Source organism: Coregonus lavaretus, assembly GCF_964263955.1.
Source record: "Coregonus lavaretus genome assembly, chromosome: 6".
In the NCBI taxonomy this organism is placed as follows: domain Eukaryota; kingdom Metazoa; phylum Chordata; class Actinopteri; order Salmoniformes; family Salmonidae; genus Coregonus; species Coregonus lavaretus.
Genome location: NC_139993.1, coordinates 12879563 through 12898635, shown reverse-complemented (window position 1 = coordinate 12898635; position 19073 = coordinate 12879563). Strand labels below are relative to the sequence as shown.

At 39.9% G+C, this 19073-nt stretch overlaps 1 protein-coding gene across 3 annotated transcripts in view; it reads left to right on the top strand.

Moving 5' to 3' along the window:
• LOC311130631 (equilibrative nucleoside transporter 1-like) overlaps positions 1–18309 on the top strand; it is a 51168-nt gene extending 32859 nt beyond the window's left edge. For 2 of the 3 annotated variants that reach the window (XM_084163420.1, XM_084163421.1), the window contains exons 8-13: positions 435–513; positions 7414–7493; positions 11573–11681; positions 11867–11952; positions 14188–14387; positions 16014–18309. In XM_084163420.1, coding sequence (XP_084019546.1) covers positions 435–513; positions 7414–7493; positions 11573–11681; positions 11867–11952; positions 14188–14387; positions 16014–16125 — 666 coding nt within the window. In that variant the 3' untranslated portion in view covers positions 16126–18309. The remainder of the gene's footprint in view (positions 1–434; positions 514–7413; positions 7494–11572; positions 11682–11866; positions 11953–14187; positions 14388–16013) is intronic. The other variant, XM_084163422.1, reaches the window with a different exon arrangement.
• The last annotated feature ends 764 nt before the right edge of the window (positions 18310–19073 follow it).

Genomic DNA, 19073 nt, shown 5'->3' with positions numbered 1-19073 from the left:
CTGAAAATGTGCTTAGGAGAGTCTACTCAATGATAATAAGTAATGCAAGTAATACTTTCGGGCAATTTTACCGTAATAGAATTACGGTGAAATCTCCCTCAGTTTTATTCTTTGTATTTGCACAGTGTTTCCTGTAAATTCTCTTCGGAAATTGTTAAAAGTAGTCCTTGTGCATAGAGTTTTATGGTTTGTTAAACTTTGAAATCAATGTATTTTCTTTGGTATACATTTTAAAGTGAAACATCTGAGTCTCAGCGTAACTCCGTTACCCTGGTTACCCTTCCACAACGTTTCATTCACTACTTATTCATTTCCCAGTGTTGTTAAAGAAAACAAGATATGTAATACCTCCATTTGAGCCATTCCAGTTGATCTCTTCCGTTTAACGACCATCCCCAGTGTGAAATAATTGGTCATTCTGAACCTTACTTTAGGAGTTCTACCAATATTATAAGAGCCAAAGTGGAAACAGGGTTAGTGATGAGGAGAACAAGCTGGATCTTCTCAAGAAAGGTAAAATGACAGCAATTTCTGTTTCTTATATTTGTGAAAATATTAAATGTAGAAATAAGAGAATTGTCCTTTTTATTTTATTGTATAGAAAAGTAAATCTAAGACACCCATTGAATATATTTCTATTCAAACATATTTGTATTACCAATTTTATCAATCATGGAAGATAGCAATATATTAAAGGAGCAATCCGCAATTGCTACATACATTTTTGGACTTTTAAATTCATGATATATAGCATTGATTCTTAAAGAATATACAGTGAGGGAAAAAAGTATTTGATCCCCTGCTGATTTTATATGTTTGCCCACTGACAAAGACATGATCAGTCTATAATTTTAATAGTAGGTTTATTTGAACAGTGAGAGACAGAATACAACAAAAAAAAATCCAGAAAAACGCATGTCAAAAATGTTATAAATTGATTTGCATTTTAATGAGGGAAATAAGTATTTGACCCCTCTGCAAAACATGACTTAGTACTTGGTGGCAAAACCCTTGTTGGCAATCACAGAGGTCAGACGTTTCTTGTAGTTGGCCACCAGGTTTGCACACATCTCAGGAGGGATTTTGTCACACTCCTCTTTGCAGATCTTCTCCAAGTCATTAAGGTTTCGAGGCTGACGTTTGGCAACTCGAACCTTCAGCTCCCTCCACAGATTTTCTATGGGATTAAGGTCTGGAGACTGGCTAGGCCACTCCAGGACCTTAATGTGCTTCTTCATGAGCCAATCCTTTGTTGCCTTGGCCGTGTGTTTTGGGTCATTGTCATGCTGGAATACCCATCCACGACCCATTTTCAATGCCCTGGCTGAGGGAAGGAGGTTCTCACCCAAGAGTTGACGGTACATGGCCCCGTCCATCGTCCCTTTGATGCGGTGAAGTTGTCCTGTCCCCTTAGCAGAAAAACACCCCCAAAACATAATGTTTCCACCTCCATGTTTGACGGTGGGGATGGTGTTCTTGGGGTCATAGGCAGCATTCCTCCTCCTCCAAACACGGTGAGTTGAGTTGATGCCAAAGACCTCGATTTTGGTCTCATCTGACCACAACACTTTCACCCAGTTCTCCTCTGAATCATTCAGATGTTCATTGGCAAACTTCAGACGGGCCTGTATATGTGCTTTCTTGAGCAGGGGGACCTTGCGGGCACTGCAGTATTTCAGTCCTTCACGGCATAGTGTGTTACCAATTGTTGTTTTTGGTGACTATGGTCCCAGCTGCCTTGAGATCATTGACAAGATCCTCCCGTGTAGTTCTGGGCTGATTCCTCACTGTTCTCATGATCATTGCAACTCCACGAGGTGAGATTTTGCATGGAGCCCCAGGCCAAGGGAGATTTACAGTTATTTTGTGTTTCTTCCATTTGCGAATAATCGCACCAACTGTCGTCACCTTCTCACCAAGCTGCTTGGCGATGGTCTTGTAGCCCATTCCAGCCTTGTGTAGGTCTACAATCTTGTCCCTGACATCCTTGGAGAGCCCTTTGGTCTTGGCCATGGTGGAGAGTTTGGAATCTGATTGATTGATTGCTTCTGTGAACAGGTGTCTTTTATACAGGTAACAAACTGAGATTAGGAGCACTCCCTTTAAGAGTGTGCTCCTAATCTCAGCTCGTTACCTGTATAAAAGACACCTGGGAGCCAGAAATCTTTCTGATTGAGAGGGGTCAAAAACGTATTTCCCTCATTAAAATGCAAATCAATTTATAACATTTTTGACATGCGTATTTTCTGGATTTTTGTTGTTGTTATTCTGTCTCTCACTGTTCAAATAAACCTACCATTAAAATTATAGACTGATCATTTCTTTGTCAGTGGGCAAACGTACAATATCAGCAGGGGATCAAATACTTTTTTCCCTCACTGTAACGTATAATCAATTGTATATAATCAATTGTACATAAAGCTAGCAAGTATATAAATTATTGTTGATGATGAACTAAGCAATGTTATCCATTCCAAATGAATGACATAATTGTATTCTGGGTTTATTTTGTAAATGATCTTACCCACTGGGCACACACTGGTTGAACCAATGTGGAATAGACGTTGAATTGACGTCTGTGACCAGTGGGTAGTTGTCTAACCCCACCTGAACCCAAAATATAAGCGGGTCCATACTTGCAAACATTAGAAAAAGTTTACGTTTAAAATGATGCTCAGTCTCAAAATGCGCATCAGCCAATACCCTATGCAAGTAGCCTTGTATGCTTTTTGAATGGTCTTCAATGGGCAAAAATGTAGATCAATGGTCTTCAGCGCAAAGACATCTGACAGAAGTAAATGTATCCACAAACACTAATATATTTTTTCGATACTGTATCTTATATGACACCGTTTTCATGAATTTGATCATATACTCACCAAGCCCATTCAAAAGACCATGGACATGAACATGGCAGTATGATGTAGGAACGTGTAATACAGGGTATTATACAATCGTTGATGTAGTTGTACGTGATACAACTCTACATGTATACCTGTTCCCATAAGATAACCTGCCACATTTAGCCCTATGCTAACCTGACCAGGTGGCAGTGATTATATCCGGTAACAAGTTCTGCATCAGCCAATTACAAATGTTGATGTAGATGGACGTGATGGAATACTTTTCAATCAGAACATCCTTAACAGTAGTCAAGCGGTTCCCGATAGTCAATGGTACTACAACATACACAAAATGTCAACTGAATGATTTGCTCACAGTTTAGTGAGCCTGGCTCCTGGTTCTTGTCACCTTTTGCGGCAAGTTCGAATCCCAGGTGAGATATTGTTTATTCTTTTGAAATGTAGAATTACAATTATTGTGATAGTGTTGCGAAGGGAAGTGCAGCCAAAACCTTGTAAATGAAGATGAAATCAAATCAAAATAATGGGTATTTGTCACATGCGTCGTAAACAACAGGTGTAGACTAACAGTGAAATGCTTACTTATGAGTCATTTCCAACAATGCAGAGTTAAGATAAAGATTTTTATTTTTTTTAAGTGACAGGAGGAATAGTCTAAATACACAGTGAACAACGAATAACAATAACAAGTAAAAGTAGGCTAACATGCCTATACTATATACAGGGAGTACCAGTAGCCTACCAAGTCGATGTGCAGGGGTACCAGGTGATTACAAATCTATATTATAATATGCTAAGGATTCTAAGCTGCGGGAAAGTCTCCTCCTACAATTTTGGGCCGATGTTCTTCATTTTAGGCTCAAAAGAAGGTCCTCCCACATCGGATGATCCACTTTATAATCCAGTGTGTTATGTATTTTTGTTTATTTTCCCGGTTTTTGTGTTTGGAATGGCACGGTTACTATTACATCATCCTGCCAATACTAGGTTACTATGACGTTACTGAAGAAAGGAGTTTTCAAAATTCTAACTGTGATAATTATTGTATCATAATTTATCCCATGATGACTTGACTCCCGCCCCCCCTCCAACCCTATAAAAGGGACCCCGGCCCTTCTAAAAGTAATTCATAGTCTTATTTATCATTCACAATGCCCAGAAGATGCAGAGCATCCACCAGCCGCCCTGTCCGCAGGTGCCTCTGCCCCACCTGACCTAGCCCCAAGTGAATTAGCATATGTGATATTTGCACAAAAAAATATGTACGCAAATTAATCTCTATTGAACAAAATACATCTGCAATTCTGGAGCCCTATTTTGACAGTAAAATTATAACAACAATAGCCTAATTGTCAAACCAAAATGAATGCCAATCACTGATTTAGGTATTGCACATAGTATATATATACATTACCAGTCAAAAGTTTGGACACACCTACTCATTCCAGGGTTTTTCTTTATTTTTATTATTTTCTACATTGTAGAATAATAGTGAAAACATAAAAACTATGAAATAACACATATGGAATCATGTAGTAACCAATAAAGTGTTAAACAAATCAAAATATATTTTATATTTGAGGTTCTTCAAAGTAGCCACCCTTTGCCTTGATGCCAGCTTTGCACACTCTTGGCATTCTCTCAACCTGCTTCATGAGGAATGCTTTTCCAACAGTCTTGAAGGAGTTCCCACATATGCTGAGCACTTGTTGGCTGCTTTTCCTTCACTCTGCGGTCCAACTCATCCCAAACCATCTCAGTTGGGTTGAGGTCGGGTGAATGTGGAGGCCAGGTCATCTGATGCAGCACTCCATCACTCTCCTTGGTCAAATAGCCCTTACACAGCCTGGAGGTGTGTTTTGGATCATTGTCCTGTTGAAAAACAAATGATAGTCCCACTAAGCGCAAACCAGATGGGATGGCGTATCGCTGCAGAATGCTGTGGTAGCCATGCTGGTTAAGTGTGCCTTGAATTCTAAATAAATCACTGACAGTGTCACCAGCAAAGCACCACCACATCTCCTCCTCCATGCTTCACGGTGGGAACCACACATGCAGAGATCATCCGTTCACCTACTCTGTTTGGAACCAAAAATCTCAAATTTGGACTCATCATACCAAAGGACAGATTTCCACCATTCTAATGTCCATTGGTCGTGTTTCTTGGCCCAAGCAATTCTCTTCTTATTATTGGTGTCCTTTAGTAGTGGTTTCTTTGCAACAATTCGACCATGAAGGCCTGATTCATGCAGTCTCCTCTGAACAGTTGATGTTGAGATGTGTACGTTACATGAACTCTGTGAAGCATTAATTTGGGCTGGTAACTCTAATGACTCTAACTCTAATGACTCTAACTCTAATGCAAAAATCTCTGAAGCTGGAGACACTTATCTCCCTCACTAACTTTAAGCATCAGTTGTCAGAGCACCTTACCGATCACTGCACCTGTACACAGCCCATCTGAAATTAGCCCGCCCAACTACCTCATCCCTATATTGTTATTTATTTTGCTCATTTGTACCCCAGTATCTCTATTTGCACATCATCTCTTGCACATCATTCCAGTGTTAATACTAAATTGTAATTATTTTGCACTATAGCCTATTTTATTACCTTACCTCCATAACTTGCTAAATTTGCACACTGTATATTATATGTATTTCTGTTGTATTTTTGACTTTGTTTTGTTTTACCCCATATGTAACTCTGTGTTGTTGTTTTTATCGCACTGCTTTGCTTTATCTTGGCCAGGTCGCAGTTGTAAATGAGAACTTGTTCTCAACTGGTTTACCTGGTTAAATAAAGGTGAAATAAAATAAAATAAAATAAAATGTATCCTCTACTGCAGAGGTAACTCTGGGTCTTTCTTTCCTGTGGCAGTCCTCATGAGTGCCAGTTTCATCATAGTGATTGATGGTTTTTGCGACTGCACTTGAAGAAACTTTCAAAGTTCTTGACATTTTCCAGATTGACTGACCTTCATGTCTTAAAGTAATGATGGACTGCCGTTTCTTTTTGCTTATTTGAGCTGTTCTTGCCATAATATGGACTTGGTCTTTTACCAAATAGGACTACCTTCTGTATACCACCCCTACCTTGTCACAACACAACTGATGGGCTTCAACGCATTAAGAAGGAAAGAAATTCCACAAATTAACTTTTAACAACCTGTTAATTAAAATGCATTCCAGGTGACTACCTCATGAAGCTGGTTGAGAGAATGCCAATAGTGTGCAAAGCTGTCATCAAGGCAAAGTGTGGCTACTTCGAAGAATCTCAAATATATAATATATTTTTATTTGTTTAACAATTTGTTGGTTACTACATGATTCCATATGTGTTATTTCATAGTTTTGATGTCTTCACTAGTATTCTACAATGTAGAAAATAGTAAAAATAAAGAAAAACCCTTGAATGAGTAGGTGTGTCCAAACTTTTGACTGGTACTGTATATATATACAATTCAAAATAAAATAGCTAGATGATCCTATGACCAAGGATCATTTAGCTATTTTTATTTATTTTAGGACCCCTGAAGGTATAATTTTTTAAAATATATAAAACAATTATTTGATGAAACATTGAATTTGGCCGGTCCCGGGCCCTTAAGACCATAGGGGATTTTAACAGAAAAGCTTGACACAAAGGGGCTCAAACCCATGCTTAACTTGCACTGTTGATTTTGAGTCAACCACTTTAGCAATGTGTACCACCTGGAAGCGGTGGTGATAATCGTGCATGACAGTTATTTGACAAGTCCATAAGGCTCTGTCTTTTTTGGGGGAGGTACGATAAACGTACATGTTGCATACACCTCATTTATATTTAAAAGTACATGAATGTGTGTGAAACTGATAAACTAAAATGTGGGATTTTGTCATATGTGAAAACGTGCCTCTTGAATTGTTCTAACGTTAGAAGCTAGTAGCCTAGTCAAGGATGCATCACGCAATATTGCCACCCTACAATTGTGAGAGACCAAGTAGAACAAATGTAACCTTGAATTTGGAGGTTTAAAATATCCCTCTTGTGGCCAAGACCTATTTTCAGAAATGATATTGCTTGGTGGATATAAAGTCTAAGATCCTTGATAGGCTGATGCAGAATTTGTTAGAGGAAATAATCACCAGCCAGCTGGTCAGGTTAGGGCTAAATGTGCCAGGTTATTTTATGGGAACAGCTATCAATACATGTAGCGTTGTATAACGTGCAACTGGCTGATGCACATTTTGAGACTGAGCAAAAAATGTTACTTAAACCTATTCTAATGTTCGTAAGTATGGCCCGAAGCATGCTTTACTCCTGTTTGTAAACAATTTTATTGTAAACAAACACTCTATAGCCTCAAAACATGGTTAAAACTTGAATGTTTATATCATGGATGGTCAGTCCTTGCATCCATAGCTCTGTCTATGAATTTGAGAGTGGTTAAATTTCTCCAGCCCCATCCCTTAGCTGTTTACTGAAACAGTGGTGGGGTATCCGCTTTGTTATTGTTTGAACTGCAGATTACCCCTTTAATGGATTGCCTCGTTCCTTACCCCCTCAGAAAATGCTACAGAGAATAGACCAGTTTTCAAACAAGGAGAAGAGGAGCAAAACGTGTCCATGTTGACCATCTTCAAGAAGGTAAATTATGTTGCTGAAGTTCAGCTTTATTGCGGGACTGAAATGTAAAGGCAATGCTCCCGTGTTAGCGGAGACTGCATTCACGCAACAGTAAACACTGCGGAAATTAGCTTTACATTTTGATGGTGCAATCTGTAACGCTTCAGTTAATCAAATCAAACTTGATTTATATAATACATTTCAGACACGGATGCAATACAATGCACTTCACAGGAAAATGAATAAAAACAATGAAAAGACCATGAGACAAACAATATATATGCAGTGCATTTGGAAAATATTCAGACCCCCTGACTCTTTCCACATTTTGTTACGTTACAGCCTTATTCTAAAATGGATACAATAGTTTTTTCCCCTCATCAATTTACACACAATACCCCATAATGACAAAGCAAAAATTGGTTTTTAGATATAACAAAAATAAAATACATTTACCTAAGTTTTCAGACCCTTTACACAGTATTTTGTTGAAGCACCTTTGGCAGCAATTACAGCATTGACTCTTCTTGGGTATGACGCTACAAGCTTGGCACACCTGTATTTGGGGAGTTTCTCCCATTCCACTCCTGCGTTGTCTTGGCTGTGTGCTTAGGGTCGTTGTCCTGGTGGAAGGTCGACCTTCATCCCAGTCTGAGGTCCTGAGCGCTCTGGAGCAGGTTTTCATCAAAGATCTCTCTGTACTTTGCTCCGTTAATCTTTTCCTCGATCCTGACTAGTCTCTCAATCCCTGCTGCTGAAAAATATCCCATAGCATGATGCTGCCTCCACCATGCTTCACCGTAGGGATGGTGCCAGATTTCCTCCAGACGTGAAGCTTGGCATTCAGGCCAAAGAGTTCAATCTTGGTTTCATCAGACCAGAGAATCTTGTTTCTCATGGTCTGAGAGTCTTTAGGTGCCTTTTGGCAAACTCCAAGCGGGCTGTCGTGTGTTTTACTGAGGAGTGGCTTCCGTCTGGCCACTCTACCATAAAGGCCTAACTGGTGGAGTGGTGCAGAGATAGTTGTCCTTCTGGAAGGTTCATCTCCACAGAGGAACTCTAGAGCTTTGTCAGAGTGACCATCGGGTTCTTGGTCACCTCCCTGACCAAGGCCCTTCTCCCCCGATTGCTCAGTTTGGCCGGGCCGCAAGCTCTAGGAAGAGTCTTGGTGGTTCCAAACTTCTTCTATTTAAGAATGATGTAGGCCACTGTGTTCTTGGGGACCTTCAATGCTGCAGAAATGTTTTGGTACCCTTCCTCAGATCTGTGCCTCAAAGCAATCCTGTCTCGGAGCTCTACGGACAATTCCTTTGAATTGGCTTGGTTTTTGCTCTGACATGCATTGTCAACAGTGGGACCTTATATAGACAGGTGTGCCTTTCCAAATCATGTCCAATCAATTCAATTTACCACAGGTGGACTCCAATCAAGTTGTAGAAACATCTCAAGGATGTCCAATGGAAATAGAATGCACCTGAGCTCAATTTCGACAAGATTCTCTGGTCTGATGAAACCAAAATTGAACTCTTTGGCCTGAATGCCCAGCGTCACGTCTGGAGGAAACCTGGCACCATCCCTACAGTGAAGCATGGTGGTGGAAGCATCATGCTGTGGAGATGGTTTTCAGCAGCAGGGACTAGGAGACTAGTCAGAATCAAGGGAAAGATGAACGGAGTAAAGTACAGCGAGATCCTTGATAAAAACCTGCTCCAGAGCGCTCAGGACCTCAGACTGGGGCGAAGGTTCACCTTCCAACAGGACAACGACCCTAAGCACACAGCCAAGACAACGCAGGAGTGGCTTCAGGACAAGTCTCTGAATGTCTTTGAGTGGCCCAGCCAGATCCCAGACTTGAACCCGATCTAACATCTCTGGAGAGACCTGAAAATAGCTGTGCAGCGACGCTCCCCACCCAACCTGACAGAGCTTGAGAGGATCTGCAGAGAAGAATGGGAGAAACTCCCCAAATACAGGTGTGCCAAGCTTGTATCGTCATACCCAAGAAGACTTGAGGCTGTAATCGCTGCAAAAGGGGCTTCAACAAAGAACTGAGTAAAGGTTCTGAATACTTATGTAAATGTGATATTAAAGTTTTTTTTTTTGTGTGTGTGCAAATATTAATAAAACCTGTTTTTTCTTTGTCATTATGGGGTATAGTGTGTAGATTGATGAGGAAAAAACAATTTAATCCATTTTAGAATAAGGCTGTAACGTAACAAAATGTGGAAAAAGTCAAGGGTTCTGAATACTTTCCAAATGCACTGTAACTCTTTTTATTTATTTTATTTTATGTAATATCTTATGTTCTTGTCTATAACAGTTTTGTACTTTGTCATGTATTTGTACGTTTTTTGTGCACCCCAGGAAGAGTAGCTGCTGCTTGTGCAGTAGCTAATATGGATGCTAATAAACAAAACTATAGCGCAGGTCACCAGGGATGGTGGAACAGGGGGTGCAGGGGGTGCAGGAAGAAAAAAGGTTTTAAGACTAATTGACGTTTTTCTGCTTATAATTTCTGACATTTGGTAGACTATTTCTTAGTCAACTTGTCGATAATAAAATACATGCGGTATGTCTTCTGTCATAACTTGTTGACCTAAAAGACTAAATAAAGCAGTTCTCACCAGAATAATGTCATAAAACGATGTGCGTCAGTAAGATCAAGTTGACATTGGTAAAGTTTTCTCTTTCATTTCTGCTTCTCTCGCGGAGCAAGGAAGTTTAGGGAACGGGGAGGAAACGCAATTACTCTGAAACAGCGGAAAGATTTTTCCCATGTAAAATGTTCTAATTCCAAAATTACATATTGGTTTCCTTACTCTGTAAGCAGTCTATGGAAAAGGTATGACTGCAATCCATGCTTTGGTTTAGTTTACTTGGCACTATTTCCATATGCTAGCGTGTGGCACAAATCCCATTCAAGTCATGGGACCGATATTAGCATTTTTCGCACATGATGTTCAAATCATCTATAAGTGACTTTGCTGAGCTTCACAATCAATTTTAGATAAAAATACAATTCTAGATTTTACTATTACATGTTCAATATTTCTTTTGCAAAAAAAAATATTAGTTCGTTTCACCATATTAAAATGAGGGTTGACCTTAAAATGAGGGACAGGTTTTTCTTTAAACTTTAAAATGAATCACATTAAATAAATAATACATTTCAGAAATGACTTGGTCGAAGCAACAACATAACTAGGGCTTTACAATCATGGTGAAAACTTGGAGAGATCTTGGTGTTAAGTGGGTTAAAATATTCCTGGAATTAACAGAGGGTGCACAGAGGGACATTTCAAAATGCTGAATTTTGGCACTTTAGCAATTAATTCATATAAAAAAATCAGATTTATTGAATTCTCCATGTGGTCTATATTAAAGGGAACTTCATTGAATATAACATGCTTTTAAAATGCAATATTGCTGCACAATTTCTACTTCTCCTGAGTAGCCGGCCGCGACCGGGAGACCCATGGGGCGGCGCACAAGTCGTCCAGGGTAGGGGAGGGAATGGCCGGCAGGGATGTAGCTCAGTTGGTAGAGCATGGCATTTGCAACGCCAGGGTTGTGGGTTCGATTCCAGTATTTAAAAAAAATTTATGCACTCACTAACTATAAGAGCGTCTGCTAAATGACTAAAATGTAATGTAAATGTAATACAATATCAAAGGGCACTCATTTCGTGGACGACCCAATTATAACTAAATTGCAGTTTATTTAGCTGTCTTTAGCATGTGGAATGACCAGTCACTTTCATAGCATATGAAACTTTATGAATTGGAAAATCATGAAAACCAAGACACTCTTTATATAATTACTTAAAATGGATTAAAATGCCGTAGAAATAAATACTTTTTAAATACTTGTTTTTCCATGACTTCGAAAGTAGATCCCTACACCAAAGAGCACCTTCAATCACACTTTTGATACAGTTCTACAGTGTATACTGCTCTCTATCTTTCTTTTGGGTTGAATTAACTGAGGGATGCAAGCACAATAGTGCTGGTCAAGGGTATATCTGCAGGGGAGCAGGCATCTGTGGGGAGCTCAGCTGGTCTAATGTGCTTTCTTCTTGACCTCTGTCCCATTTACTGTAGATCTGGGTCCTGGCTCTCTCTGTGTGTTTTGCCTTCACCATCACCATCGGCACCTTCCCAGCAGTCACTGTGGATGTCAAGTCTACCATCGCTGATGGAGGCACCTGGGGTGTGTGTGTGTGTGTGTGTGTGTATGAATATATATGATAAGAGCATGGTTTATGAGTCCATATTAGAGTATACCACTAGTCATTTTGCAAGCCTTTACAAAATGATCATATTCAATAATTCACAATCAATGAAACACAAATGAACAGATGTGGTGTCTTATTGTACATTGCCCTCTCCTTTCAGAGCTGTACTTCATCCCGGTGTGTTGTTTCCTGCTCTTCAACCTCAGCGACTGGGTTGGGAGAAGCCTTACTGCTGTGTGTATGTGGGTAAGTCAGCAACAAAACACTTGCAATTGGTCACTTTTAATGGAAAGGTCTGAAACTAACTGATTCGTATTCAAACTTTGCATTTTGTGAAGTAAGGATTCCAGCTCATAGGTCTGGATTGCATTTTGCTTTCCACACACAGTTAAGTGATAGAAGGCCCTAGAAGCCTTGGTTTGGAGGATAGTCTATCTGTGACCCAACACCTTTATGTGAGATTAAGTCAAATATTGCGATTTGCTTTATTATTATTTTTAAATAAAAGTACAGAATCAGAGCTTCAATATGGTTTATCATATACACTGTAGATGGAGTAAACAAGGGAAAGTTATGCTGCTTTGAAAGTTGATAAACCTGTAAACCCACTTAGGAGACAAATAGGAGAAAATGCCCTTGAAAGATTTTGCAGAGATTTTCACACTTGGTATAGAGCTCTTCTTTGTTTGCACCGATTCAGCATCGTTCACACCCTCTTAAGCCTTAGCCACACCCATCTATTTAAATCAGCATGGCATTGTCTTCCAGAAAGTTGTCTCTATACTTAAAACTTTTGCCCACTGAGCTTTGTCGATAGCACCAGCTAAATTCAGGGCAGCAATGTTTTTGAGAGCTGTAGCAACACTTTTGCAGTTGTCCATTGCTACAGTGCATTTGGAAAGTATTCAGATCCCTTCACTTTTTTCCACATTTTGTTACGTTACAGCCTTATTGTAAAATGGATTAAATTAAATCCCTCATCAATCTACACACTTGTCATTAGTTCGATTGGCAAGTTGCTGTGCCATACAAAAATGTTTGCTATGGAGGCTCTTCCCCTTTGTTAACTTGCCAACTACACAGCTAACACAATCACTTCAAACTGAAGCTGGAAAGACCGCAAACTAGCTGCATTTCATTTAGTTTTAACTGTTTTTCTATTGAAATGAAAAGGAATCTCTGCACACTCAGGATTAATGCACAATTTTCTATTTATTTAGGCTGAGCTTTCAGTCGTCAAACCCTCATCAGAGCATACAAAAACACACAATGACAGAGGCCACATATAGGCAATATAAACTCAAGCTCAAGTCACTTTTTCTGAGATAATTGATTACTGATGTGCCTCCTGGCATTTGTGTACACATGTTGCTCATCATGTCTGATTGCATTGACGCACGTTGCCTATATGTGGCCATCGTGTGTTTTTGTATGCTTTGGTGAAAGTCTAACGACCGAAAGCTCAGCCTAAATGCATTTAAAATTGTGGGCATATGTAGTATGTGTGTGTTGGGGTGTCAGTGTAGAGTTCAGTGTGTGTGCATAGAGTCAGTGCAAAAAGGGTCAATGCAGGTAGTCCGGGTAGCCATTTGATTAGTTATGTAGCAGTCTTATGGCTTGGGGGTAGAAGCTGTTCAGGGTCTTGTTGGTTCCAGACTTGGTGCACTGGTGCCACTGCAGTAGCAGAGAGAACAGTCTATGGCTTGGGTGGCTGGAGTCTTTGACCATTCTTTGGGCCTTCCTCTGACAACGCCTGGTATAGAGGTCCTGGATGGCAGTGAGCTCGGCCATAGTGATGTACTGGGACGTACTTACCACCCTCTGTAGTGCCTTGCAGTTGGGTGCCTTGCAGTTGCCGTACCAAGCGGTGATGCGGCCAGTCAATGGTGCAGATGTAGAACTTTTTGAGGATCTGAGGATAAGAGACACATTTTAATACCAGGTTTAGACACATTTCTGAAAATGTGAGGACAATCAGAATTGTGACAAGATCAGGACAGGACCCATGTTAGCGCCAGGTACTAGAGTAATGTACTATTGATCAAATGCTGCCTGCCAAAAAAAACTCTAAGAAATTCCTTGAAGATGCATTTCAAATATACTGCATACTTGATCTTGCAAATAAAATCTGTGATGTTGAAGAATCAGAACAATATAGGTAAATTTACCATCTGTTTTTTAGAAGAGTAGAAAATACAGGTTAACACTGAACTACCCTGAATTTTAGATAAATAAATAAATACCTTATCGACTAACTTGTCTTGTGGTGATCAGCTTAAAACAAACACTGCAGTAATGTTTTATTGAACATAAAATGTTTTTCTCAAAAGGGAATTGAAGTTGTAACTTCCTCATCCTCTATCAAATAAAGCACTTGTCATTTACACATCCTTGTGGCATGTATTTGAGTGCATTTCATTGAATGTGCATGTGGTGTGTGTGGTACAGTAGTGTTGACATCCCTCTGCCATTCACTTTCAGCCTGGGAAGGACAGCAAACTGGTGCCCATTCTTCTGGTGGCCCGTGTGATCTTCGTGCCGCTCTTCATGCTGTGCAATGTTCAGCCCCGCTACAACCTGCCTGTCTTCTTTGAACACGACGCCTGGTTCATCGTCTTCATGATCCTCTTTGCCTTTTCCAATGGATACCTGGCCAGCCTCTGCATGTGCTTTGGGCCCAAGTAAGACCTCTTGCCTACGCCTGGGCACAAACCCAAATTGATAAACTTTCAAGGTACAGGGCAACATTTTCCTCTCGCAATGACACGCTGTGAGCAAACTAACCGTTTGCTAACAAAAAAATGTAATAGACGGGATTAGTACGATTATAATATGCAGCGTGATTCACACTAACTTTTCTTTAACAGGGAAATCCCATTGAGACCTAGGCCTCTTTTGCAAGTACACAAATTATACAAAATATACAAATACAACGTAATAAAACATATAATATTTACAAGCAATTTAAGAAAAGCAATCACATTCCTCAACAAGGGGCAGGTAGCCTAGCGGTTAGAGCATTGGGCCAGTAACTGAAAGGTCGCTGGTTTGAATACCCGAGCTGACAAGGTAAAAAATATGTCGATGTGCCCTTGAGCAAGGCACTTAACCTTAATTTGCTCCAGGGGCGCTGTACTACTATGGCTGACCCTGTAAAACAACACATTTCACTGCACCTATCTGGTGTATGTGACAATAAAACATATTATTAACTTGAACTGCCCTAGAGGTAACGGAGCGCAGAAGTCTGCAGATCATTCCATACACAGGGTGCAAAAAAACGGAATGCCGATTTCCCGTAGAGATTAACGGGACCTCTAGAGTTAGCCATTCCACTGATCAGGTCTGGTGACTCGTTTAATTTAACAATGAAGTAAGGTACGGTGGAAGTTTGTGCAAGAGGGCTTTATAAACAAAAATAGAGCAGTGTATCGATCTACGAGACAGCCAGCCTACTTTCTGATATAGGATGCAATGATGTGTACTGAGCCTGTCGCCTGTAATAAAGTGAAGTGTTCTGTGGTAAACTGCATCTAATGGTTTCAGTGCAGCTGCAGTCATATAAATGGTGTCATTGTAGTCTAGCAATGGCAGGAAAGTTTACTGAATTATCTGCTTTCTGCTGTTCAGGGAGAGGCATGATCTATTTCTAAAGAAGAAGCCCATTTTTATCCTCAACTTCTTAATGAACTCATCCATATGCTTTTTAAAAGATAACATTTTGTCAATCCAGATGCCCAGATATTTATAAGCAGGGACACGATCAATGTAGGCACCATAAACCAATTACATGACACCTGATCCAGGCCAATCTCAGACAACCTTTGAATTAGTAAAGAGCGGTCGACAGTGTTGAACGCTTTAGACAAGTCAATAAATAGAGCAGCACAGTGTTTCTTCCTATCCAAACAATTTACTACATTATGTAAAACCAATGATACTGCCGAGATGTTGCTATGCCCTGGTCTGAAGCCCGACTGATGCACATTTAGAATAGATTTTGAAGTTAAGAAGGAGCTTAGAATCCTTGATTAATGCTCAACTAACATTTTTGCTAGGCTAGAAAGTTTAGAAATAGGGTGGTAATTATGTCTGTTAGAAAGACGAGGCACGACACACATGGTACACACAAAGAAATTGTGAGGTGCAGTTTTTGGAGCTCCTGTCTATTTAAAACGTTATGGTTAGTTTACTCACGTTGCAAGGGTCATTACGAGAAGAAAATGTCTCCCAGGTTGACAGAAATGAGATTGCACCTAAAATCTTACCACACCTGATCGGCTGTCATTCTCTCTCTCTCTCCACAGAAAAGTTGCTCCTCATGAGGCGGAGACAGCTGGAGCCATTATGGCCTTCTTCTTGTCCCTAGGTTTGGCTCTGGGAGCATCCCTCTCATTCCTCTTCAGAGGCCTGGTCTAAAATGGCACCTTGTAGAGAACATGACCCATAACCCAAACACGACCCATAACACTTGCATTGTAACAAATTGTCAAAAATGTATTTGTTTCTTTTTTAAACAAGCAATACTGATTCACCTCAAATCTGGTCTTCCAAAGAACAGAAGGTGGCAAGCAGCTTAAGACCAGGATTCAATCCGATGGCACTTTGTCAGCTATGCGCTATTTAAAGGTAATTTTCCAATTGAACTGACATATATAGCGTTTATCGTGAATGCGGTCTCCGCAAACGCAGGAACATTACCTTTAACAGCCGATAGTATGAGGATTTTTTTGTTTGACAGCTACCAAACTAACCAAAACTGACCTAAGTAGAGCGTTTGTGAAATTAGGCATCAACAGGTTCCTACTATCCATGGGAGATCACATTCTATGCAATTCAGTGCTTCGCTTTTGATTCTGTAGTATTCCAATGTGAATCCTTATGAAGCTGAATCCTTATGAAGCCATGAGCTCGATACGAAGCAAGTCAAACACAATTTACGGCTATATTAACTGCCATTTATTGGCAAATATATTTAATCAGTATGAGTGCAATAGACAGTGTATACAGTGTAATCATGAATAACATTACAACAAAGGGATGACACAATCCCTACAAGAAGGTGATGTGCAGTGTGCACTATTAAAAATAGACTCAGCGAGATGACGTTGCAACAAGCAACACCGCAGATATTGAGATGAGCACGAATCTGCCAGTGGGGAGGCTGGTGGGAGGAGCTATAGGAGGACAGGCTCATTGTAATGGCTGGAATGGAATAAATGGAATGGAGTCAAACATGTGGTTTCCATATGTTTGATGTCATTTAATTTATTCAATTCCAGCCATTGCAATGAGCATGTCCTCCTATAGCTCCTCCCACAGTCTCCTCTGGTATCTGCACATGTGCATGGGTGCGCTTCACGCTGCCACAACGTGACCAAAACAGCTACGGGACCAAAACTGAAAATAAGTTTAGCCTCGTGCATCAACACTCTTAGTTGTTGTGGAAATGTACCCGATATTGTGTTTACTTCGTGCATGCAACGTCATCTCACGAAGTCTACCTTTAGTCATGTGCCCTAACAAGAGCTGACAAACATGGACAAAGCCAAATCAGCTCCAGGCCATGGTCATTTTGACAGCCTTCATTTTGTTAAGAAATTACTCAAAGAGCTCTGTTACAATGACTGTCGTTGCAAACTGCCATATATCCATGAATTGTTTTATGTTGCTTACAGTAGTGTATTGTTAATGTCTTAATGGAGTGTCCCAAAAACAGTATAGTTTCACTTTAAATAATGACAGTATGATTAGCAGCCTTCAAAAAGCCTATTTTACAGTAGCAGGAGATGAGAACAATATATTGAAGCTATGCCTAGCGGGGTATCACTTAAATATTATGTGCTAATGTACATATGTTACTGTGTATAGCAAATACGAGTATACTACCTCTTCCATTTTTGTATAGCTTGATAACTCATGCCCCCAATTTAAGCATGTTTTTTTTTTCTTTGCCAGTATGAGATATGGAGGAAAAGGGAAAGTAATGCAGCATTACTTTAATGCTTCAATGCACTTTGAATAGAGTAGGTGACAATGACAATGCCATGTAAGAATCACTGTACCAAAACGTCAATATGAACTTTACATAAAAATGGAACCATGTGTATTTTTTCCAGATTTTTAATACATAAAGTTATTTAATCAAACTTTAATGCAGATGGCACTGAAATATTATTATAAATATTATTGAATGCTCTAGGAAAGTGTGTACTAATAAATATGGAATCAGAAAATAGTATATAATCCACTGCTAAATCATAAACATGTTAAGTGGCTTCATGTGGCATGGTCTCAGAGGCATAGAATTAGTGCGTTCCTAAGAGTTCATCAGAGGGATGAGCCTTGGATGCACTTTTCTAATTCACAACATATTTCCCTAGTTCACAACATAGTTCAATGTGTGCTCCAACGCTACTTTTTCACTGTGCTCTTTCTGTCTGCAAATAGAAACATCCATATTCCCCCATGCAGATTACGTACTTCAGAGTACAAGATGAATTTCTGCTATTGCTCACACAGTCATGATCCTCTTGCCATCTTAACCCTGAGAAATACCTCAGGATTTCCCAATCTCCAATTAAACTGACTGCTGAGCGCATATTTCATGAGCATTATTTATGTGGAGATGCACGATAAGGATGACATTCAGGGGTTCAGTCAGGGTCAGTGTTTCATTACTTACGTAGTTTTGCACACATTGCTCAACACCTCAAGACAGCAGTGAACACTAGTAGGATGGATGTGTCCATGATGTGGCATCTGCACATCTTAAGTGAAATCCTAAATCAAACCCTGCTCCCTATCCCTGACACTTGTGAAGATCTGAAAGAGTTGTTGGTGTATGTGAAATGAAAGCTCCACCGCGTCTTCTAATTTCCAGATTTACAGTGCACCATTGCCTAGGAGTTGATATAGAATTGGGCATCACATTTCTGTCAATTTCCCAGGCATGCGATTGGACATTCACAGATGTTGGATCTTAATTCGAACCGTTTCGTCCTTGGAGGAAAATAATCCTGCAGCAGGAGGATTTGAATGACTGAAGAAATATTTAGAATTGCCACCAGGGGGCAGCTGGAAGCAGTGTTTGTATACAATGCAGTACACCATACCTACATTGTACATTAGACTGCAAGTCCACTGGGCGCCAGTTCAAGTATGCTATGTAGGCTATGTGCAGTCTTATGTGGATTATAATAAATGGACACATTTGTAGGGGTTAGGTGTATTTTTCCTTAGGGAAAATCATTTGTTTTAATCAATTGTTTTATTATATGTTCAAGTCAAGCAATAGGCAGAATAAATTATTGGTGGCCTCAGTGCCTGTGTGGTCCAGCAGTTACAGCTGCTAATCCCGGCACCCA